This window comes from Pseudonaja textilis, chromosome Z, assembly GCF_049901715.1.
Source record: "Pseudonaja textilis isolate UNSWEBS1 chromosome Z, rPseTex1.2, whole genome shotgun sequence".
NCBI lineage: Eukaryota > Metazoa > Chordata > Lepidosauria > Squamata > Elapidae > Pseudonaja > Pseudonaja textilis.
This window is the reverse complement of record NC_142008.1, coordinates 134710862-134729776: the sequence shown is the minus strand read 5'-3', so window position 1 is coordinate 134729776 and position 18915 is coordinate 134710862. Positions and strand designations below refer to the sequence as shown.

At 40.2% G+C, this 18915-nt stretch overlaps 1 protein-coding gene across 2 annotated transcripts; it reads left to right on the top strand.

The window, feature by feature from the left end:
- Nucleotides 1–622: 622 nt before the first annotated feature.
- LOC113443707 (testicular acid phosphatase homolog) lies at nucleotides 623–17702 on the top strand. Of its 2 annotated transcripts, XM_026712121.2 has the most exons (11): nucleotides 623–737; nucleotides 8746–8841; nucleotides 9573–9659; nucleotides 11511–11648; nucleotides 11905–12003; nucleotides 13400–13495; nucleotides 14142–14274; nucleotides 15648–15730; nucleotides 16445–16551; nucleotides 17238–17407; nucleotides 17492–17702. In XM_026712121.2, the coding sequence occupies exons 1-11, from the start codon at nucleotides 654–656 to the stop codon at nucleotides 17575–17577; spliced, it is 1179 nt and encodes a 392-aa protein (XP_026567906.1). In that variant the 5' UTR covers nucleotides 623–653; the 3' UTR covers nucleotides 17578–17702. The 2 variants fall into 2 exon arrangements, with proteins under 2 accessions (XP_026567906.1, XP_087774164.1); XM_087918038.1 differs by lacking the exons at nucleotides 14142–14274; nucleotides 15648–15730.
- Nucleotides 17703–18915: the final 1213 nt, after the last annotated feature.

Here is an 18915-nt window from a genome sequence, read left to right as displayed (position 1 = left end):
GTTGCTTTAAATGCTGTGGTACCATGCGGAGAAGGGAAAGCAACGGTGGTGGAAGGTCTCCCGATATGAAGTGCCCCACCAACTCCGAGGTCAACGCAGGCAGCACCATATCCAGGTATGCAACAAAAGTACTTCCTAACGGCAAGCCCCCCCTGACATTCCCCATTTTGCATGTTTAATATAGGCCTTAATTTGGGGGGAGGGGCTTAATTTCATTTTACGCCTATAAAACATGCTGGGACTTCCTATTGGGGGAGGCCATATTGTTGGAGAAACACGGTAGAACTTCTGGAAGAGCTCAGCCTGAAACAAGCAGAGTTACCAGTTGCCACACGCCTTAACCTTTATCTGTAGCTTGAGCATGCAAGACGTAATGTCTTGCTGAGATTTGTAATCATGGAGAATAATCCTCCTCCTGCCTCGCCTGTCCACAGAGAAATAATTTTAAAGATGATGAGCAAGTGTGAGATGGATGGGGAAAACACTATAACTGAGATAGGACAATCCCTTCACCTCCACGTGCTTTGTGGTGGAGCACCTGTTAAATCTGTCAGCGGGGGAAAAAAACAAGATAATTACACCGTTCCCTTGAAGCTAGAGCTATATAATTGGAGCCCTCACACTTCTCCTGTGTTTATGAGGGGCTCGAGACCATGAGGTTCCCAGCTTGGATTCTTCTCCTGGAGATGCTGTTTCCCTCAGCTGCCCAAGGAAGACTACTCCGCTTCGTTACGCTGGTACATAGACTGGGATAATGGCAGAGCTAGGAATCTCATGGTTTCTCCCCCAACAAGATGATATTAACCAGTTTTCTCCCATTAAGTGCTCAAACCCGTTATTTTCTCCCAGTCAGGATAGCTAAAGAGAAAGCTGGCTGGAGTCAGAAGAGCAGAATGCAGAAGCTATAAAGAACATCCTATTAGAAGAAAAAGCTGATAATCACTGGGAATTTGCAAAAATAGACAGGACAACTGTTTGATTGGGATGGTATAAGGCTCCTGTTTTGAGCAGTGAGGTTAGACTAGGATCCCTGAAATTCCTTTCAGGCCTGATTCCATGTTCTATGTTCTTTTTAGACCAACCTGTAGCCGCGAATTGAAAATCACTGTTTGTTTGGTTCTTAGGATGGGTTAATTAGATCTTAGGTGAAAAAGATGAAGATCTAAGTTGTGGACTGTATAGAGTTTGATCTGGTAAAAGATGTTGATTGAGTTTAGTGCCTGTTCAACTTTAATGCTATATATGATTACTTTGTCATGTCTCCATAGCTAGTTGCATGAAAAAGAAAAAAAATCGGTCTTGTGCAAGTGACAGAGAGAACTGAAATATACTTCAGAAGGATGAGTTTTATAGCAACAGAAGTTCTAATATGTTATTATGTGCATTATAATGTTATTATAATGAGGTCTAGAAAAATGTTTCTGTACATCCATCCATCCATCCATCCATACATACATACATCTAATGCTACCAGAAATCCTACTTCTTAAGAGTCTGCTACCATTATCTTTCCATGCCAGTTTAGGATATGGTAGAAGAAATCTTGGTTTAGGGATTATATATTATCAGCAGTATTATAGCTCTGTTCCTCAGAAAAAAGAAAATATGGAAAAGAAAGTCGGTGTGTGTGTGTGTGTCTGTGTGTGTCTGTGTATCTGTGTGTCTGTGTAAATGAGAGAGAGAAATGGATTTAGTACAAAAAGAAAAATTATAGTAGGAACTATTTTGTATTTGTGGGTCAAGAGGGTATTACCTCTTTTTAAAGTCTTTACTATCTTATTTCTGAACTTTATGGGTGAGCCCAGATATCGCAGTCCTCCATTTCTAATTTATGCTCATCTGGGTGTTGATCACTGGTAGGGAGGTGTTTTGGACTTTTCGTTCACTTTTTGGTTTATCACCATGGCTTGCCCTGTCAATATTGGTGGGAGTGTCTTGATCAGGGGTGGGGTTCTACCAGTTCTGTCCACCTCTGTAGAACCGGTAGCTCTGAAGAGCAGCAGACATAGAACCAGTTCTATGTCTGCAGATGTTTTTGCCCACCTGGACTCTTACCTGACCTTTATTTCCTGATTTTTTCAACTTCAGCTGCCGTGCGAGGCACAGCTGCAGTTAAAAAAGCAGGAAAAAATGGCTTTTTGAAAGGCTGCTTCTCTGCACGCAGCGTGCTGATGACGATTTACAGGCACACACCAGCAGTGTGCAGGGAAGCGCATCGTAAATCACCGAACCTCATAAATGACTGAACTGGTAGTTAACCCTGTCGGATCCCACCCCTGGTCTTGATGGTTCTTTGGTTGGGCTCAGAGGTGGTATTCAGCAGGTTCTGACCAGTTCTGGAGAATCGGTAGCGGAAATTTTGAATAGTTCAGAGAACTGGCGAATACCACCTCTGATTGGCCCCTCCCCTATTCCCAATGGAGTTGGAAAGAAGGTTAGTGGGAGCAGGTGGGGAGGGAATGGGATTTTTCAGTATCGTTCCCCTTGAGTGGAGTGGGAATGGAGATTTTACAGTATCCCTGCCCACCAAGCCATGCCCACAGAACCGGTAGTAATTTTTTTTTGAATCCCATCACTGGTTGGGCTGTTTACTGTTAGCTTGCTTGGTAGTTCCTTCATTGGAGTATTATTTACTTCTTGATTGTTGGTCTGATGTTAATCTTGTGGTTAATCTATGCTAGTCTAGGTATTGACAGCTGCTGCGGAGATATTTTGGACTTTTTTGTTCCCTCTTTAGCTTGTTAATTGCCCCTTTTGCACAATATGTAGATGTTATTTATGTCTATGTGTCTGTTGATTGCTGATTTGTCAGAATGCCCAATCTTCCAGGAATTCTCTAGTATTTTTGGACTTTGCTTGGATGTAGGATGGTCATGGTTTCCCAGTTGAAACTGTGGTTGTCTGTCTATATATTGTGAAACTAAAAAATTTTCATCAAGTCTCTTGATTGCTAGCTGGTGTTCATAACTACACTTGGCTAGTCTTCTGCCTGTTTGTCTTACATAGTGCTGTTGCAGTCCTTACATATTATCTTGTGGATAACTCCTGTTTTTTCTTCTGGGCTGCTGGGTCTTTTGGTTTACTTAGGATGTTTTGGAGGGCTTTAGTTGGTTTGAGTACTACATCAAGGCCATGTGGTTGTAATAGTCTGTTGGTAGTTTCTGATATGTTTTTGGTATAATGGCAGTGTTATCCTTTTTATGATGTGTTGGTTGTGCTATGTTGGGTTGAGTGGTCAGGGACCATTTTAATGAAGTTGCAGATTATTACAGAGACATAGATATAAACAACATCTACATACTGTGCAAAAGGGACAGAAAGACCAAAACAGCTCCCCAGCAGCTATCAACACCCAGATGAGCATAGATTAACCACAAGATTAACATCAAGAAGTAAACAATTCCCCAATCAAAGAATTACCGAGCAAGATAACAGTAAACAGCCCAACCAAAGAATCACCAATACAACTCTCACCAACATTGACAGGGCAATCCACTAGAAAATAAATTGAGGGTGGAGACTTCCGGTGGCACCTCCCTCATTGACGGACTGGAGACCATGATCATGCATGGCTTCGATCTGTGCTGTCTTGTCGGAGGGCCCCAACCATGTGCTTTTGAGGCCAGAACCACCCTGTAGGTGAAGAAAGGGGAGACTTCCAGCTGGGTTGAGGGGAACCATATCTCCCCTCCCTGGCTAGGCATACTCCCCTCTGAAGACGGGCTGTAGCAGTGGTCGAATATGGCCACCCTGGAGTTAACCAGGACAAAGATTGTGCTGGAGCAGTAAAGAAGAGGACAGTGTAAAAACTGGGCTAACCAGGTGCAATATCTGGACATAAAGGTACCCCGGAATTAAGATTCTAATAAATTTTTAAGAAAGATAGTAAAAATGGAAACCAGAGAAAGTGGTAAGGGGAGGAATTGACAGCTGAAAGTGGCTTTGAACTTTGAAAGGAGGAAACCAGAAGAAAATACCCTGTTCAAATTGGATAAATATGTGATTTTGGCACTACACAGGCATAATTAAAGCTGAACTTGAATGTGTCAAAAAAACACCAGTAACTGATATTTGGACTTATTGGATCTTAGAAATTTAAAAGCCCTAAATAGAGAAGAGAAAGTGGGAAGAAAAAGGGCAGAATTTGGATATAACAGAGAGTGCCACCTAGTGTTTAAGAAAAAAAATTGTGACTCTTTTTTTAAAAAAACACCTGGCTCTTTTAAAAGTGGAATTTGATACAAAATAAGAGAAACTTTGTTACAATAAAAATAGAAACCCTGAAAAATGGAAAGTGGAAATACAGAACATCAATATAAAAGAAAGAAGCATGAAGAAATTACTCTGGGACTGTTTGGTTATCTTGGCATAAACTTAAACTTATGGATCTTGAACTATTTGATGAATCTGGGGAAAACTTTTAGAGGAATTAATAAAAGCTGATCGTTGGAAATGTATATCAAAGATGCTGGTTGAATTAAAATATTGGACAATTGGTTTGGACTTAAAGAGTAAAGAAACTATAATAGAAGTGTTTTAAAATGGCAGATCTTTTTTGGAATTAAAAATGGAACTAAGAAACATAAAAGAAAAGCTACATGAAAGAGGTGAGTTGTGCTGTCTTGCCTTACAATCATTAGAAATGGTGATTTTGGAGTATGAAGAACAACAAGGAGTGCCAGAAGGGGAGGAGTTGATTAAAGAAGAGGCCATCTACAATGAACAATTGGAGCAACAAATATTTAAGCGAAGGGGGAAAAGAATAGGAATTAAAACTTGGAGATTTGAGGAGGCAATTAAAAAGGGGGATATTTTGAAAGCCAAACAAAGTAAAAGGAAACAGCAAAAAGGGAATTACAGAAGAAAGCTTTAAAGAGGAAGGGGGACAAAAACTGGAGTAAGAAAAGGAGGGGAAAATGAAGGAAAAAAGAAGTAATAAGAAAAAGAACCAGGAAGTAAAGCGATATGGAAATTGAACAAAAATGAAAAGAAATTGTTTATTTAAAAGACATAGAGATAATAGTTAGATAAAGATTAAGAAAGGGGATTCTTCAAAGTAATGTGGTGTATTATAAATGTATTTGAAGTAATAAATTACTTAGAAGGTAGGAAAATATAGACTTTTAAAATGAAAAGATTGGAACTGATGTTTTCATGTTATTAGAATACTTGTTCTTTGTTAAATTATACATAGTTAAATAGAATAAATGTGAAAAAGAGAAACTATGATAAGTGTACTATGTTTAATGAATTCAAGAATATAGTTGAAACAAATTATGAAGATTGTTGTAAAAAGATTAACATCAGTTTCTATGATTAATTGAATAGTTTAAATTTAATTGAAATTATTAATGATTTGATGTAAAGTGCCATGTGGAATCCAGCCTAAAATGCATATGTATTATGTAAGTTGTTAGGAAATCATTGTGATTAATTTTTAGGTGATAATTAAACAGTCAATTATTATTGGGAATTAAAGAGGAGTTAATTAAATGATGTATAAGGTAATGGGGTGGTACACTCAAATTGGTAATTGTGGGGGGAAAATTTTGAATTGTTTGAATTGGGATGGAATTTTTGAAATGATTAAATAAGAATATGCGATGAAATTGCAAACCTGACAAATAAAATTATAAAGTATAATGAATATGAAGATATGATAATTATTTAAAGTAAAAAAGAAATAGGTTAAGAAATGAATAGAAAATATATAAAATAAGTCTGAGAAAAGTACTGTGTTTCTCATAAAATAAGGCCGAGTCTTATATTTCTTTGAGCCTCAAAAAAATGGCTAGGCCATCTTTTCGGGGGTGACTTAATTCCCCCCCTTGCATCCTCATCTAGAACACCCCGCGGACAGCCTTGCCACCAGCCGCTCCTAATGGGTGATCATGGTGAAGCGCAGAGAGCTCCCTACTCCCACCAAACACCTTTGCTGCAGACCCAAGACCTTTGGCACCTGCCGCTCTTGCTTTCCCTTCTGCCCATTCTGCTGCCACGTTTGGAGCTGCCGCTTCCATGTTTGGAGTGCCGCTGCCATTTGGAGTTCTGCCACCATTTGGAGCACTGCTGTCATGTTTGGAGCTGCCACTTCCATATTTGGAGCTGCCACCGTGTTTGGAGTGGCGGCGGCTCTCCAAATGGTGGTGGTGCTCCAAACAGCGGCAGTGCTCCAAATGTGGAAGCGGCAGCTCCAAACGTGGCATCAGCTCCAAATGCGGACATGGAAACTCCAAACAGCAGCAGTGCTCCAAACAGCGGTGGGGTTCCAAACGCAGAAGCGGCAGCTCCAAATGTGGAAGTGGCAGCTCCAAACAGCAGCAGTGCTCCAAACAGCGGCAGCGCTCCAAACGTGGAAGTGGCAGCTCCAAACGCAGCGGCAGCTCCAAATGCAGAAGCGGCAGCTCCAAATGGCAGCGGTGCTCCGAATGTGGAAGTGGCAGCTAAAAACACTGCAGCAGCAGGGGCAGAAGGGAAATCAATAGCGGCGGGCGCTGAAGGTCTTGGGTCTGCCGCAAAGGTGCTTGGCAGGAGTAGGGAGCTCTCCACGCTCTGCCATGATCGCCCATTAGGAGCAGCTGGTGGCGAGGAATCGCTGCCTGCAGGGCGCTCCTAACGGCAAGTCCCCCCACCCTTCCCCCCATTTTGCATGTTTTAAAATAGGCCTAAATTTGGGGGAGGGGCTTAATTTCATTTTATGCCTAGAAATGCTGGGTCTTCCTATTGGGGGAGGTCGTATTGTTGGAGAAACATGGTATTTGAGAAAATTTATAGAAAATGTGTAATGTACCGTGTTTCTCAGAAAACATGACCCACCCCAATATAATAAGCCCAATACTAATTTTGGGGGGGGTTGGCCTAATATTATCCCCACCCCAAAAATAAGCCTTGGGGTGGGCATGGCCAGCACGAGTGGTGGCGTGGGCATGGGGGGGCAGGTGTCCAGCTGCAGAGAGGGGCAAAAGTCATTCTGTGCAGAGGCATTCCAAGCCTTCAGAGTATCCCAGGATTGCAATGCTGAAGATTCGGAATGGAGCCTTCTGCGTTGCAATCATGGGATACGCTGAAGGCTTGGAGTGGAGCCATTTTTGTGAAAGGGAGAAAAATGGGGAGGGCAATTTTCCTGCCTGTTAACTATTCCTCTTAGAGCAGGACCCTGCAAGGCTTGTTGTGGCATTGCACTCATGAATGGCAGCACCTCCGTGAGTTTCATCACACAGGTGTAGCTGGCATCCTACCCTGAGCAGTTGTGCCAGTGTATCCAAACTCACAGCAGTGCTGCCGCTCGCACACACAATGGCACAGCAATCCTTGCAGGGTCCTGCTCAAAGAGGCTGCACCGACATGACGAACCTCACAGAAATGCTGCTGTTCACACACACGATGCTACAAAAAGCCTTGCAGGGTCCTGGGATATCCTGAAGGCTCAAAGTGGAGTCGTTTTTGCAAAAGGCAGGAAAATGTGGAGGGAGAAGGAGCTTGAGGAATGGATGACAGGCAGGAAAATTCCCCTCCCCATTTCCCTGCCGTTTGTGAAAAAGCCTCCATTCTGAGCCTTCAGCATATCCCATGACCCTGCAAGGGTTGTTGTAGCATTGTGCGTGCGAGCAGCAGCACAGCCATCCTTGCAGGATCCTGCTCGAAAAGGCTACACCGATGTGATGAACCTCACAGTCGCCGCTCGCACACATGCTACAAAAAGTCTTGCAGTGTCCTGAGATATGCTGAAGACTCGGAGTGGAGCCATTTTTGCAAAAAGTAGGAAAATAGGGAGTGAGAGGGAACTTGAGGAATCGATGTCAGGCAGGAACATCCCCCCCACTCCCCATTTTCCTCCCATTTGCCAAAAACCCTCCATTCCGAATGCTGTAGTTTTGGAATTGAGTTTTTTTGGCAAACAGGGAGGAAAATAGGCAGGGGGAATTTTCCTGCCTGCCATTCTTCCCTCAATCTGTGCTGAGCTTGTGGAATAGCTCCTTTTGACTCCTACAGAAGCGGCCCAGTGGCAAGACGAGGGTGCGTGTGGGGCACCCCTAATGTCCACGATAGAAGCGGCCTGGTGGCAAGGTGAAGCGAAATTAAGGCACCCTTCGAAAAGATGGCCTAGCCGGGTTTTTTGGGGGGCGGGGGAGGTCAAAAAAAAATAAGGCCCAGCCTTATTGTCTGAGAAACACAGTAATGATAGGATATGAAATCAAATGTGAAAGTTGAATATGTAACCAAGGTCATGTTTGTATGGAAATGTGAAAACCTGGAATCATGTTGTTTACTAAAAAAAGATGTTTTTGAAATGTGAAAAAATAAAAAACTTTTTACACACAAAAAAAAGAAAATAAATTGAAGGCAAACCTCACTGCCTACTAGCACTGGTGATCTTATCTTATTTGGGTAATGAAATGTCTGCAAGAAAATAACCAAGCTCAGAGAGTACTAAGAACCATTCATTTCAACCCTGAGCTACTAACATTCTTCTTTATTTTCTAGGTGGGTTTGCATAAGTTGCTGTGTTAGACTATATCTAACAGCATATTACAGGGTTTTAGCCTTCGCACGTTGTGTAAACAAGCCCATTCATGCTAAACTATAACTGACTTTACTGATTTGGGCATCCTATGTTGAATGAACAGAACAATGGTGCTTTACTGAGCCTGGTTAAAGGTGGCTATGTAGTTAACCCTCCTTAGAGCCAAAGAAAGATTACTTGGTTGATTACAATTGCCAATCTTGCAAATCTTGCTTTCTCAGGTTTATCGTCATGGTGACCGATCTCCCCTCAGCACCTACCCTACAGATCCCCACAAAGCCGCAGCTTGGCCACATGGTTTCCAGCAGCTGAGTGAGGTACGTTCAAGGGTAAATTTTAATTATTGTTATGGCAGCCTGTGCTGGCGCGCAGAAGAGGGGGCAAATGATAATCTTCGCTTGGTGCCAGCTGGGGCCTGTCCTACATACCATCTGCCTGTCCAGAGATGGTATTCAGCAGGTTCTGACCAATTCTAGAGAACCAGTAGCGGAAATTTTGAGTAGTTTGGAGAACTGGAAAATACCATCTCTGACTGGAGATTTTACAGTATCCTTCCCCTGCCATGCCCATTAAGCCACGCCCACAGAACTAGTAGTAAAAAAAATTGAATCCCACCACTGTGTCTGTCCTAGGTCCTTGACTTAATAAGTGGATAAAAATGCCAAATACAATCTAAACATTTGGCAATTTTTTGACCCACCATAATAATAATAGTAGTAATTTCCTGGAAGCAAGTTTATAAAGTATCCTGTTGCCAGCTCCTGGCTGTGCAGGAGCTAGATTAAATTTCAATGACAACTATAAATCTTATCACAATGCAGGAATGCGAAAGCTAAGGAATAACAAACAAATGCTTCAGAAGCTTAAATTTCTTGCAGACAAATCCAAGAGGCAGAGTAGAACTAGATCTTGTATCAGATCAGAGGTCAGCCAATAAATCAAGTTTGTGCATATTCAGGCTGTTATTCTGTTTATATCTTACTCTGCAGCCCAAAGCAAGCCTATTTTGGAAAGTAGTATTTTAATATTTGCTCTTTCCCTGTTCTAGGTGGGCATTTTGCAGCAGAAAGCTCTGGGGAAATTCCTCCGGGAAAGATACGCTGGATTTTTGAGTCCTTCCTACAAACCACAAGAAGTAATCTTTCTTTAATAATACATTGGTTTACATAATTCAGCTCTTTTGAATTCCTGAGGCAGCAAACAAATTGAATGCAACTATAAACATTGGAAGGCAAATAATAATTAAAAATAAACAGCAGCAACCAATGAATCCAACCACAATCTTGCTCAGACTTTTTAGTTTGTGGATGGGTATCTTTGGTTAGATCTGTGAAAACCAAAACATCTTAATCCAAGACCAATATTTCATGAAAAGTCATTTTACTATTTTTAAGTGAGGAAACCTCCCAAATGTTTCTCCCTTACTCCATCAAGTTGCCACAGAATGTCAAAATATGGTATTTACAGAAAATTAAATATGTAGATTTAGGTCAAATTAAGGGAAAGGAATAAGCAGTATGTGGGTGAATACATACATATAGGTTGAAAGGGATTGCATAACTCTGCTTTTCAAATAAAACCTAAATACTGTAGCCAGCACTGTGTCTTTCCCTCCTTAGTTACATTTATCAGTGCAGAATGAAAATTGGCTTATTAATAATTCTTAGCTTGTATACAGAAATGCTGTACAATTAAGTAAAGGGAGTTTTAAATGCATGCAACTTACACATAGCGTAGGATATAGGTAGTCCTTCATTTACGACTGTAATTTGAGTGTGGCAATTATGGTAATAAATCATGGCAGTTGTAAAGCAGTCATCACACATCCAAGCCAATTTTATGACCTTTTTTTTGCAGTAGTTGTTAAGTGAAATGGCAGGCATTAAGTGAATGTAGTAGTTGTTAAGTGAACACTATGGGTTTTTTTTTTCTGGAAATCAGAAGTAAACGCTGATTTCTAGCAAAAACATTGTTAATCAGTCACATGAGCACAGGACATTGCAAATTGGTGTAAATGCCGGCTGGTTGCCAAGCACCCATATGCAGTCATGTGACTATGGATAGGGTAGGACTGTCCATCAGTACTTTGGAACAGGGTTGTAAATAGATTTTGGTGGGTCTGTTATAACTTTGAACAGTTTCTTAGTGACCTATGATAAGTCAAGGACTGCCTTTAGTGGTTAAGGAGTAGACTAACATGGGGAAGACTCAGTTTGTAGTCCACCTCCATTCAGACATAGAAGATTTGGGGCTAGGCCCACTCAGTCAGCACAACCATCTTCACAGGATTATTGAAGGAAAAAATACGAGGGAGCAATAGCGATGTACGCTGCCTTGAGCTTCTGTACCGAAGAATTGAACTAATAACAAATGTGAATACTGCTAATATCCTACAGTGGCTGCCATTATAATAAACCATGTGTGGTTTTGCCACACATACCCGTAATATTGATATCTTCAATTAAGGCATAAATACAGGTAGTCCTTGATATACAACCATTCATTTAACAACCATTCAAAGTTACGAGGGGGCTGGAAAATGGATTGTGACCAATTCTAACACTTAGAACTGTCACTGTGTCCATGTGGTTACATGATCAAAATTTGGGTGCTTCTCAACCAGCATATATTCATGACAATTGTGGCATCCTGGGGTTGTGCATTCATCATTGTGATCTTCCCAGGGGGCTTCCAGCAACATCAATGGGGAAAGCCAGATTCGCATGATTTACTTAACAACCACAGCAAAAAAGCTCGTTAAAATCTGCCACAACTCACTTAATAACTTCATAACTTAGCAACAAAATTTTCAGTCCCAATTGTGGTTATAAATTGAAGACAAGCTTGGTCCCACCATTCTCCCTAGCTCTGTAGAGGAAGAAATTATGTTCCCCAAGAAACGTTACACTAACATGTAGAATGTCAATGTTTTAATCACCTTGTTGCCAATATAGGTAACTCACTGCATGGCTATCTACTGTTTCAGATCTATGTCCGCAGCACTGATTATGACCGCACCATTATGAGTGCCCAAGCCAACCTGATGGGACTCTATCCAAATTCACATCCAGAAATTCCTTGGAAACCTGTTCCCATCCACACCGTGCCTGCTAAGTATGACAAAGTAAGGGAACACAACCCGTATGTGGTCCATTAAATGTTTTTCCTCCCTGTTTTTATGGCTGCTCTTGATAAAAAGGGGCAAACTCACTTAACAAATGTCTCACTTAACAACAGAATTTTGGGGTTCGATTATGGTCATAAGTTGAGGATTACATATATGATTTCTGACCTGATTTCTTTAACAGTGAAGTACAGCCCAATAATTTCACCCTGGGACAAATTATCTAATTCTCTATATTCCCTACTTCTGTTCCCAGCTTTTAAAACCACCAACCAGAACCTGTCAACGATATCAACAATTGATGGAAGAGACTATTAATTTGCCAAGCTATCAAGCTAAATTGACAGAATGGAAGGTATGGTGGAATAGGGCTAAGAAAAGGAGAATAATTTAAAGCCAATTCTAGAAGAACAAGTTCTTAAATACTGATTAGAATGCTTTTCTTTCACCTTTTATCTGGATAGTTCCATAGTGGCCTGCAAAAATAAGAACAAATAAAAACCCAAAGCATTTGTAATAACAAAACAAATGCAAAACATTAGCAGCAGCCAAAATATAAAACTATAGCAATATAGTGAAATTTCACTTTACGGACTCCTGTATAGTAGACCAAAGGATATCCTGAAATAACAGACAAGTCAGGGACATCTGAAAGACTGCCAGACAAGACAGTTAAATATAAATGTACATTAATTATATGTCATTTGCAATTATTTGAGTCATTTGACCTTGAATGACAAAATTTTTATCATTCATCAATTTTGAAACATTTTACATCACCCTATCACAACATTTTTGTACTGATGTCATTTCCATTAATTTTAACACCTATTCATTCAAATGGAGTTAGTTATTTGTAAATGAGTCTCTGGGTACCTGACAACAAAAGAAGCATGAAATAGATATAATAAAAATCTAGGAAGAGCAACATCATAAAAGCACACATTGCATCATTTGCATAGTGATGTTATAATACAAGCTGATATAGTGTGCTAATTAACAAGAATTGAGGAATTAAAAATACATTTCCATATTATATTTCATTACATTTAGATCTTACTTTATTTGAAATAGTTACCAGTGTCATCCTAGACAGAACCATTTAAAAGAAAACACCCTCTTTTTATCAGGATCTATTAAATGACAAGAGGGTTTGTGATTGATTTGCAAGGGAAGAGTTTTAGTTTGACAATAAAGGGAGACAATCTAATGTTAAGCTTTCTAAAGTTTCTTTTGAGCCATCATTGCCTCAGAAATAATCAGTACTACTTTATACATGACTTATCACAGATGGATACAGGACAGGTCTTGAGTAGGATTACTTCTGTGCAGAGAGAAATGGCTCGATATAAAGATTTCTTGTTGAAAAAACATTTTCAGATTTCAAGTGCTTTATAGCACAACTGTAATATCCCAAATAAGGATAACAGCAAATGCTTTGATTAGGCTGTATGAAAATCTACAAAACCCCAAGTGAATGAATGCTAAGATCCAGTTATGATTTAGTGGTGTCTGAAATTAACCTCTGTTACTGTTACAGTGAGAAGAATTACTGCCAGGCAGATCTAAGTTTGGGAAAACAACAATAACTCTCTCTTAAATTACTTGGACCTAAATAGTTCATGTCTGTTTAGTTTCATCCTGAAGATCTGCAATGAATGAAAGTAAAACTGCAGGGTTAGTTGAGATGGAAATAACTAAGCACAATGAACCTTGAGTATTTTAATTATTTCTGTTTTCCTCTCTTGCAGGGCTTTATGGAAAAGATGGCTAATTATACAGGGCTTAAATCTGAACAGCTCACCTTGAGAGGCCTCTGGAAAGTGCATGACACACTCTTCTGCCAGGTAAGTTACTGCATTACAGATAGTCCTCAACTTATAATCATTTGTTTAGTGACCAGACGTACAATAGCACTGAAAAAAATGACAACTGTTGCTTACACTTACACCATTGTAACATCCCCACGGTCACATGATCAAAATTTGGACACTTGTCAATCGACATACACTTACAAAGTTTGCAATGCTCAGTCTAGGGTCATGTGATCACCATTTGCAACCTTCCCCAAAGGCTTATGATGAGGCAACCAGATTTGCTTAACAGCCGTGTAATTCACTCAACAACTGCAGTGATTCACTTAACAAAATGGCAAAAAAAGGTTCTAAAATTGAGTGCAACTCACTGAACCCTTAGAACAGGGTTCTTCCAAATTTGGCAACTTTAAGACTTATGGGCTTCAACTCCCAGGATTCCTCAGCCAGCATAGCTGAGTATTTTACATAGCATGGCTAGCTGAGGAATTCGGGAAGTTGAAGTCCACAAATCTTAAACTTGCCATGTTTGGAGGCCTCTGTCTTAAAAATTTTGGTCCCAATTAAAAATGTTGGTCCCAATTATGATCATAAATTGAGAATTACCTGTACATTATATCAAGATCACCCATTTCATTAGAAAACTCTTTGATTTTTTTGTTTTTAATTTTCCACACAGAAAACCCATAACATGTCTTTGCCTAGCTGGGCTACAGCACAGGTTCTGGCAACTCTCTCAGAGATAGAAATGTTTAATATTGAAGCGCATGTGGGGATGCATGCTGCCCAGGAAAAGGCTCGATTCATCGGAGGTACAATTAAATTTGAATTATTTTCTCTGTTTGGAATCAAGACCTAGAAGTAAATGTCTCAAAGGTGCTTTTATTCTTCGAATGGCAACTGGACTGGGTTTTTTTTCTTGAGGAAGAAGAAGAAAACCTTTTGCTTCTCATCGAAGAAGCTTCATCAGTTCTGATGGCAGGGAGATGAAAGGACTGATGAAGCTTCTTGAATAAGAAGCGAAACGTTTTCTTCTTCTCCTCAAGGGAAAAAAAATCCAGTTGCCTTTTGAAGAAGAAAAAGCACCTCTGAGATGAATATGACCTGGATGACTGAGAATCTCCACAGATATTTACAGGTAGTCCTCGACTTACAATGGTTCATTTAGTGACCGTTCAAAGTTACATCACTTGAAAAGTGACCTGACCATTTTTTACATTTACAACTGTTGCAGAATCCTCATGATCAGGTGATCAAAATTTGGATGCTTGGCAACAGACTCATATTTATGATGGTTGCAGTGTCCTGGCATCATGTGATCATCCTCTGCGATCTTCTGACAAGCAAAGTCAATGAGTTAACCAGACTCACTTAACAACCGAGTTACTAACTTAATAGTTGCAATTATTCACTTAATAACTGTGGCAAGAAAGGTTGTAAAATGGGGCAAAACTAATTTAACAAATGTCTCACTTAGCAACATAAATTTTGGGCTCATTGAAGACTACCTGTACGGTAAATTCTGCAATAGTAAGTTAAAAAGTAAACACAGGACAGTTTGAAGAAAAATGATTGAAAGTACGAAGTATATACCAGCTTAGAAATCTGTCTTTTCTCTTTTCTTTTTTCTTCTTTTTTCTTTCTTTCTTTCTTTCTTTTCTTTCTTTTTCTTTCTTTTTCTCTTTCTTTCTTTCCTTTTAAATTTCTATACCACCCTACAAACTGATTCTTTGGCAAGTAAATTTAGCACATTTCCCCATTAGGAATCTGTACAATGATGCCAGCATTATCGTACCAAATAAGAACAGGTTTTCTATCTACAGTGATGGCTGAATGATGCCATAGTGATGCCATTATTCACTAGCAGGGAATAACGTAATGTAATGTTCCTTCACCCCTCAATCTCATTGGAAATTCTGCATTTCAGGGACCAGCAAACTAGCCTTCAAATATCAAGCTAGCTTTTTAGTGCCACCATGTGGCAGGAATTGCTGTTTAACATGCCAAAAACAGAGCCAGGGCCGGAGGGAGATCAGGACACTTCAACTTCCTTTCTAAGCTTTAGTATATTTTCTGATACAACACTGTGCAGATCCTCTCTTCTTGGTATTTTTCAGTCTTCTGCTTTTCTCAATGTCAGATATATTTCAGTAGATTATCTATCAGCATATTTTCCTCTCTGCAGGGTTGCTGCTGGGTGCTATTTTGAGCAACTTTTCCAAAATGGTGTGCCAGGATCTGCCTCTTAAGATGATAATGTATTCTGCTGTAAGTTCTCCCATTCCTTATAATTGCAAGGATGCACTTTGGAAAATGGGATAATCCAGAAAGTTTAGAGCAATCTTCTCCTCCCTGCAGTTATCATTATCTGCAGCACAGAATTTGTTTTGGACACAATTTGAACATTTTTCTATAATCTTGAGAATTCTTGCTGCTGCCTTGTAGGGCTGCCATTACGGCAAAATTTCTGGGCTTACCAGAAAAAAATTGAACCCTGCCTCCCTTCCTCCTGCCCGCCCCAGCTGAGTGAACATTTCAAAATAAGTGAATGAATTCAAACAAGAATGGCTCAAATCCAGTCATGCTTCCTGGTATCAGTGATTGAATATTTACCCATTTCTTGATTTATTTCAAATGTATATGGCTACCCAACGTCCCCATGGTGATTTTGGGTGGATAACATAAACAAGCAAAAAAGCTATAATTGACAATGAGACAAACAAGAAGTGTTTTTTGTTTAACTTTCTCTGGACTTAAATATTTTTCTTCACTTTAAAAAACTTTCCTTCCATTGGGCTCTGGCACTCTTGCTATAAAATCTTCCTCTGACGGTATAGAGAGTACAATATGCCAAGTTTTATTCAATAATAAAGATAAGGATAGGAAGGCAAAAATGGACATGAGAAATGTGGGGAAAAGGAATATTCTGGTCTATTCTAATATGTAAATGGCATAGTAATTATTTCTGCTTGCTTTCTTTAGCATGACAGCACCTTGATTGCTCTGCAGGCAGCCCTCGGGGTTTACAACGGCCACCTACCACCCTATGCAGCTTGTCATGGATTTGAATTCTACCAAGAAAGCAATAAGTAAGTTTAACAAAAGAAGGATGGGTGGGTCCCCTTTTTGCAAGTGCCAAAATGCAGACATGGCTCATTGCTCTCCACCACATTCAAGACAATTCTTGGGATCCTGTTAGAAGCTTAAAAGGCTTGTGAATATTGAACCATAGGATCTAAGATTGGGTAGATCAGCTGGTGTTAATTTGACAAACCAGAAGCATCTTCAGCTTGCAGATGTCCAGAGAGGATATTTAAAGGAGCTTAACTGGACAGTAACCTACATGCAAAAGATTATTTGACTTTTGCCTTCCCGTAATTATTATGTAGTTCACTGAAGTGTTAAAATGGAAATTTTTGCATGCCCTGAACTCGAGAAGGTACTAGATTCTAGACAAAGCTCATTTCCATTTTGTCATTTCATTTTGCTCTTCCATTCTCACAATATCTCTTCCGAGCCAGACTTTGTATCACTTTCAAAACCATTCCCTTGCAGCAGAGCTGGCTGCCTTCAAACAATCTGTCAGCAACTTTAGTTGCTGACGCATTAGTCAGACTGTAGCATCACAATGGAGAGAGGCTCAGGTGCCAGAACCTGAACATCTTCAAGGATTGTGCAAGGAGAAAAAGCAGCAGCAAATAAATATATCTTTTGTCAAGTCTGTAAGGTTCAGGTTCCGGAATGGTGTTAAAACATTTAAATTTTCATATTTCAGCTCTTTCAGCGTTGCTATGTTCTACCGCAACAGGAGTGACCAGAGGCCCCATATTCTACCTCTGCCTGGCTGCCCCATGCCTTGTCCATTGCCACTGTTCATTCATCTCACCCGTACAGCTATCCCAAAGGACTGGGATGCAGAATGCCAAAACCCTCAGAGCGGTCCAGGTAATGAAATCACCTTCCCCCTCCTCTCTAGCACAGAGCTAGTTAATGGAAACTTTTATGCCTGATCCAATATTCTATTTGCAGGGCATGCAGTGATAGCCCTGGCTGCAGCAGTAGGTGTACTGAGCGTGGCACTGCTTGGCATGGGTGTCTTGTATTGGAGGAGGTGATAATGAAGACAAGCTGAATGGCAACCATCCAACCTCCACGGAACAAGAAGCAAACTGCCTTGATAGATAGATAGATAGATAGATAGATAGATAGATAGATAGATAGATAGATAGATAGTTAGATAGACGGACAGATAGATAGATAGATATAGACAGATAGATATCGATATATATATATATCGATATATATATGTATAAATAAAAATGCGGTGCAATGCAGCCATCTCGGACCTCTCTCCCACCTTACTCAGCTCGCATTCTAATTGGGAGAATGTGACCAAAGGGGGGAGCTGACAGACTTTGTGCCAGGCAGTTCCTAACTAACAACTACTTGGAGGTCAATGCCAGCAGGAAATTCAGCACAGGGAAAGGAAAAGGATCGCAAAGCACTTATTTGAAATGCCATTGTTATATCTATGGCACAACCGCCTAAAGTTTAGCTCTCAAGTACATGCCCTGCACTCAAAACTCCTAGATGTTTCCCCCTTTTAGTGAGTTTTGGGTGTCCAACCCAATTAAGATTTGAATACTTTGCATGCTTGACAAACAGTCCCCACTCATTTCTTCCAGTCTTCCCTAATATTCAATGAGCTCTGCACTAAACAGAGGGACAACCTCATTATGGAATTCCTGTTCCCACTAAAGGCTACACTTAGTAGTTGGGGTGTCCTTGGCCAAAAGACCCTGCAAAGACCCTGCGTTTTCATGCCTTTAGTAGTTTCTCACCACCCAGTAGGTAAATTGGGATTTTTGACTTTACGCTACATACTATAGTAGAAGGGGAACTTTTATTCAGTAGTTTTGGGGTTAAAACTGCCCTATTTCCAGTACTGACTGGGTTACCAGGTTCATAGAACATACCGTATGGGACACGGATTGTCACGCTATTGTGTAAAATCCAGTTAAGTGCTGCACTACACCCAATGCTGCAAGGTAAGCCAAGTTCACCCATCTACTAGAGGAGTCATATATAGTTTCCTATCAATAAAGGAGGCATCCTAGGGGAGGAAATCCTCAAACCCATTTCAAAGATCACATTCTTGGAGTCTACTTAACAAAAGGCAAGTTTAGAAAGCAAAGGGCAACAGAGAAGTTCAATGGTAGGGTTACCCACTGTCATATTGATATAGTACAGCTACTTTGACATCACTGTAAATGCTACTTTCCCATTACAGGGGCACATCATTGTGGATACTTCATTCATACATTTGGTCTTGCCAGTAGGAATAACCAACCCTACCAACCCCTTTTGTGTAATATCAATAGGATTTGCAGACAAATGGGAAAAAAAATAAATGTACTTTAGTATTTCATTTGTGACTAATACTTGTAGGTGCC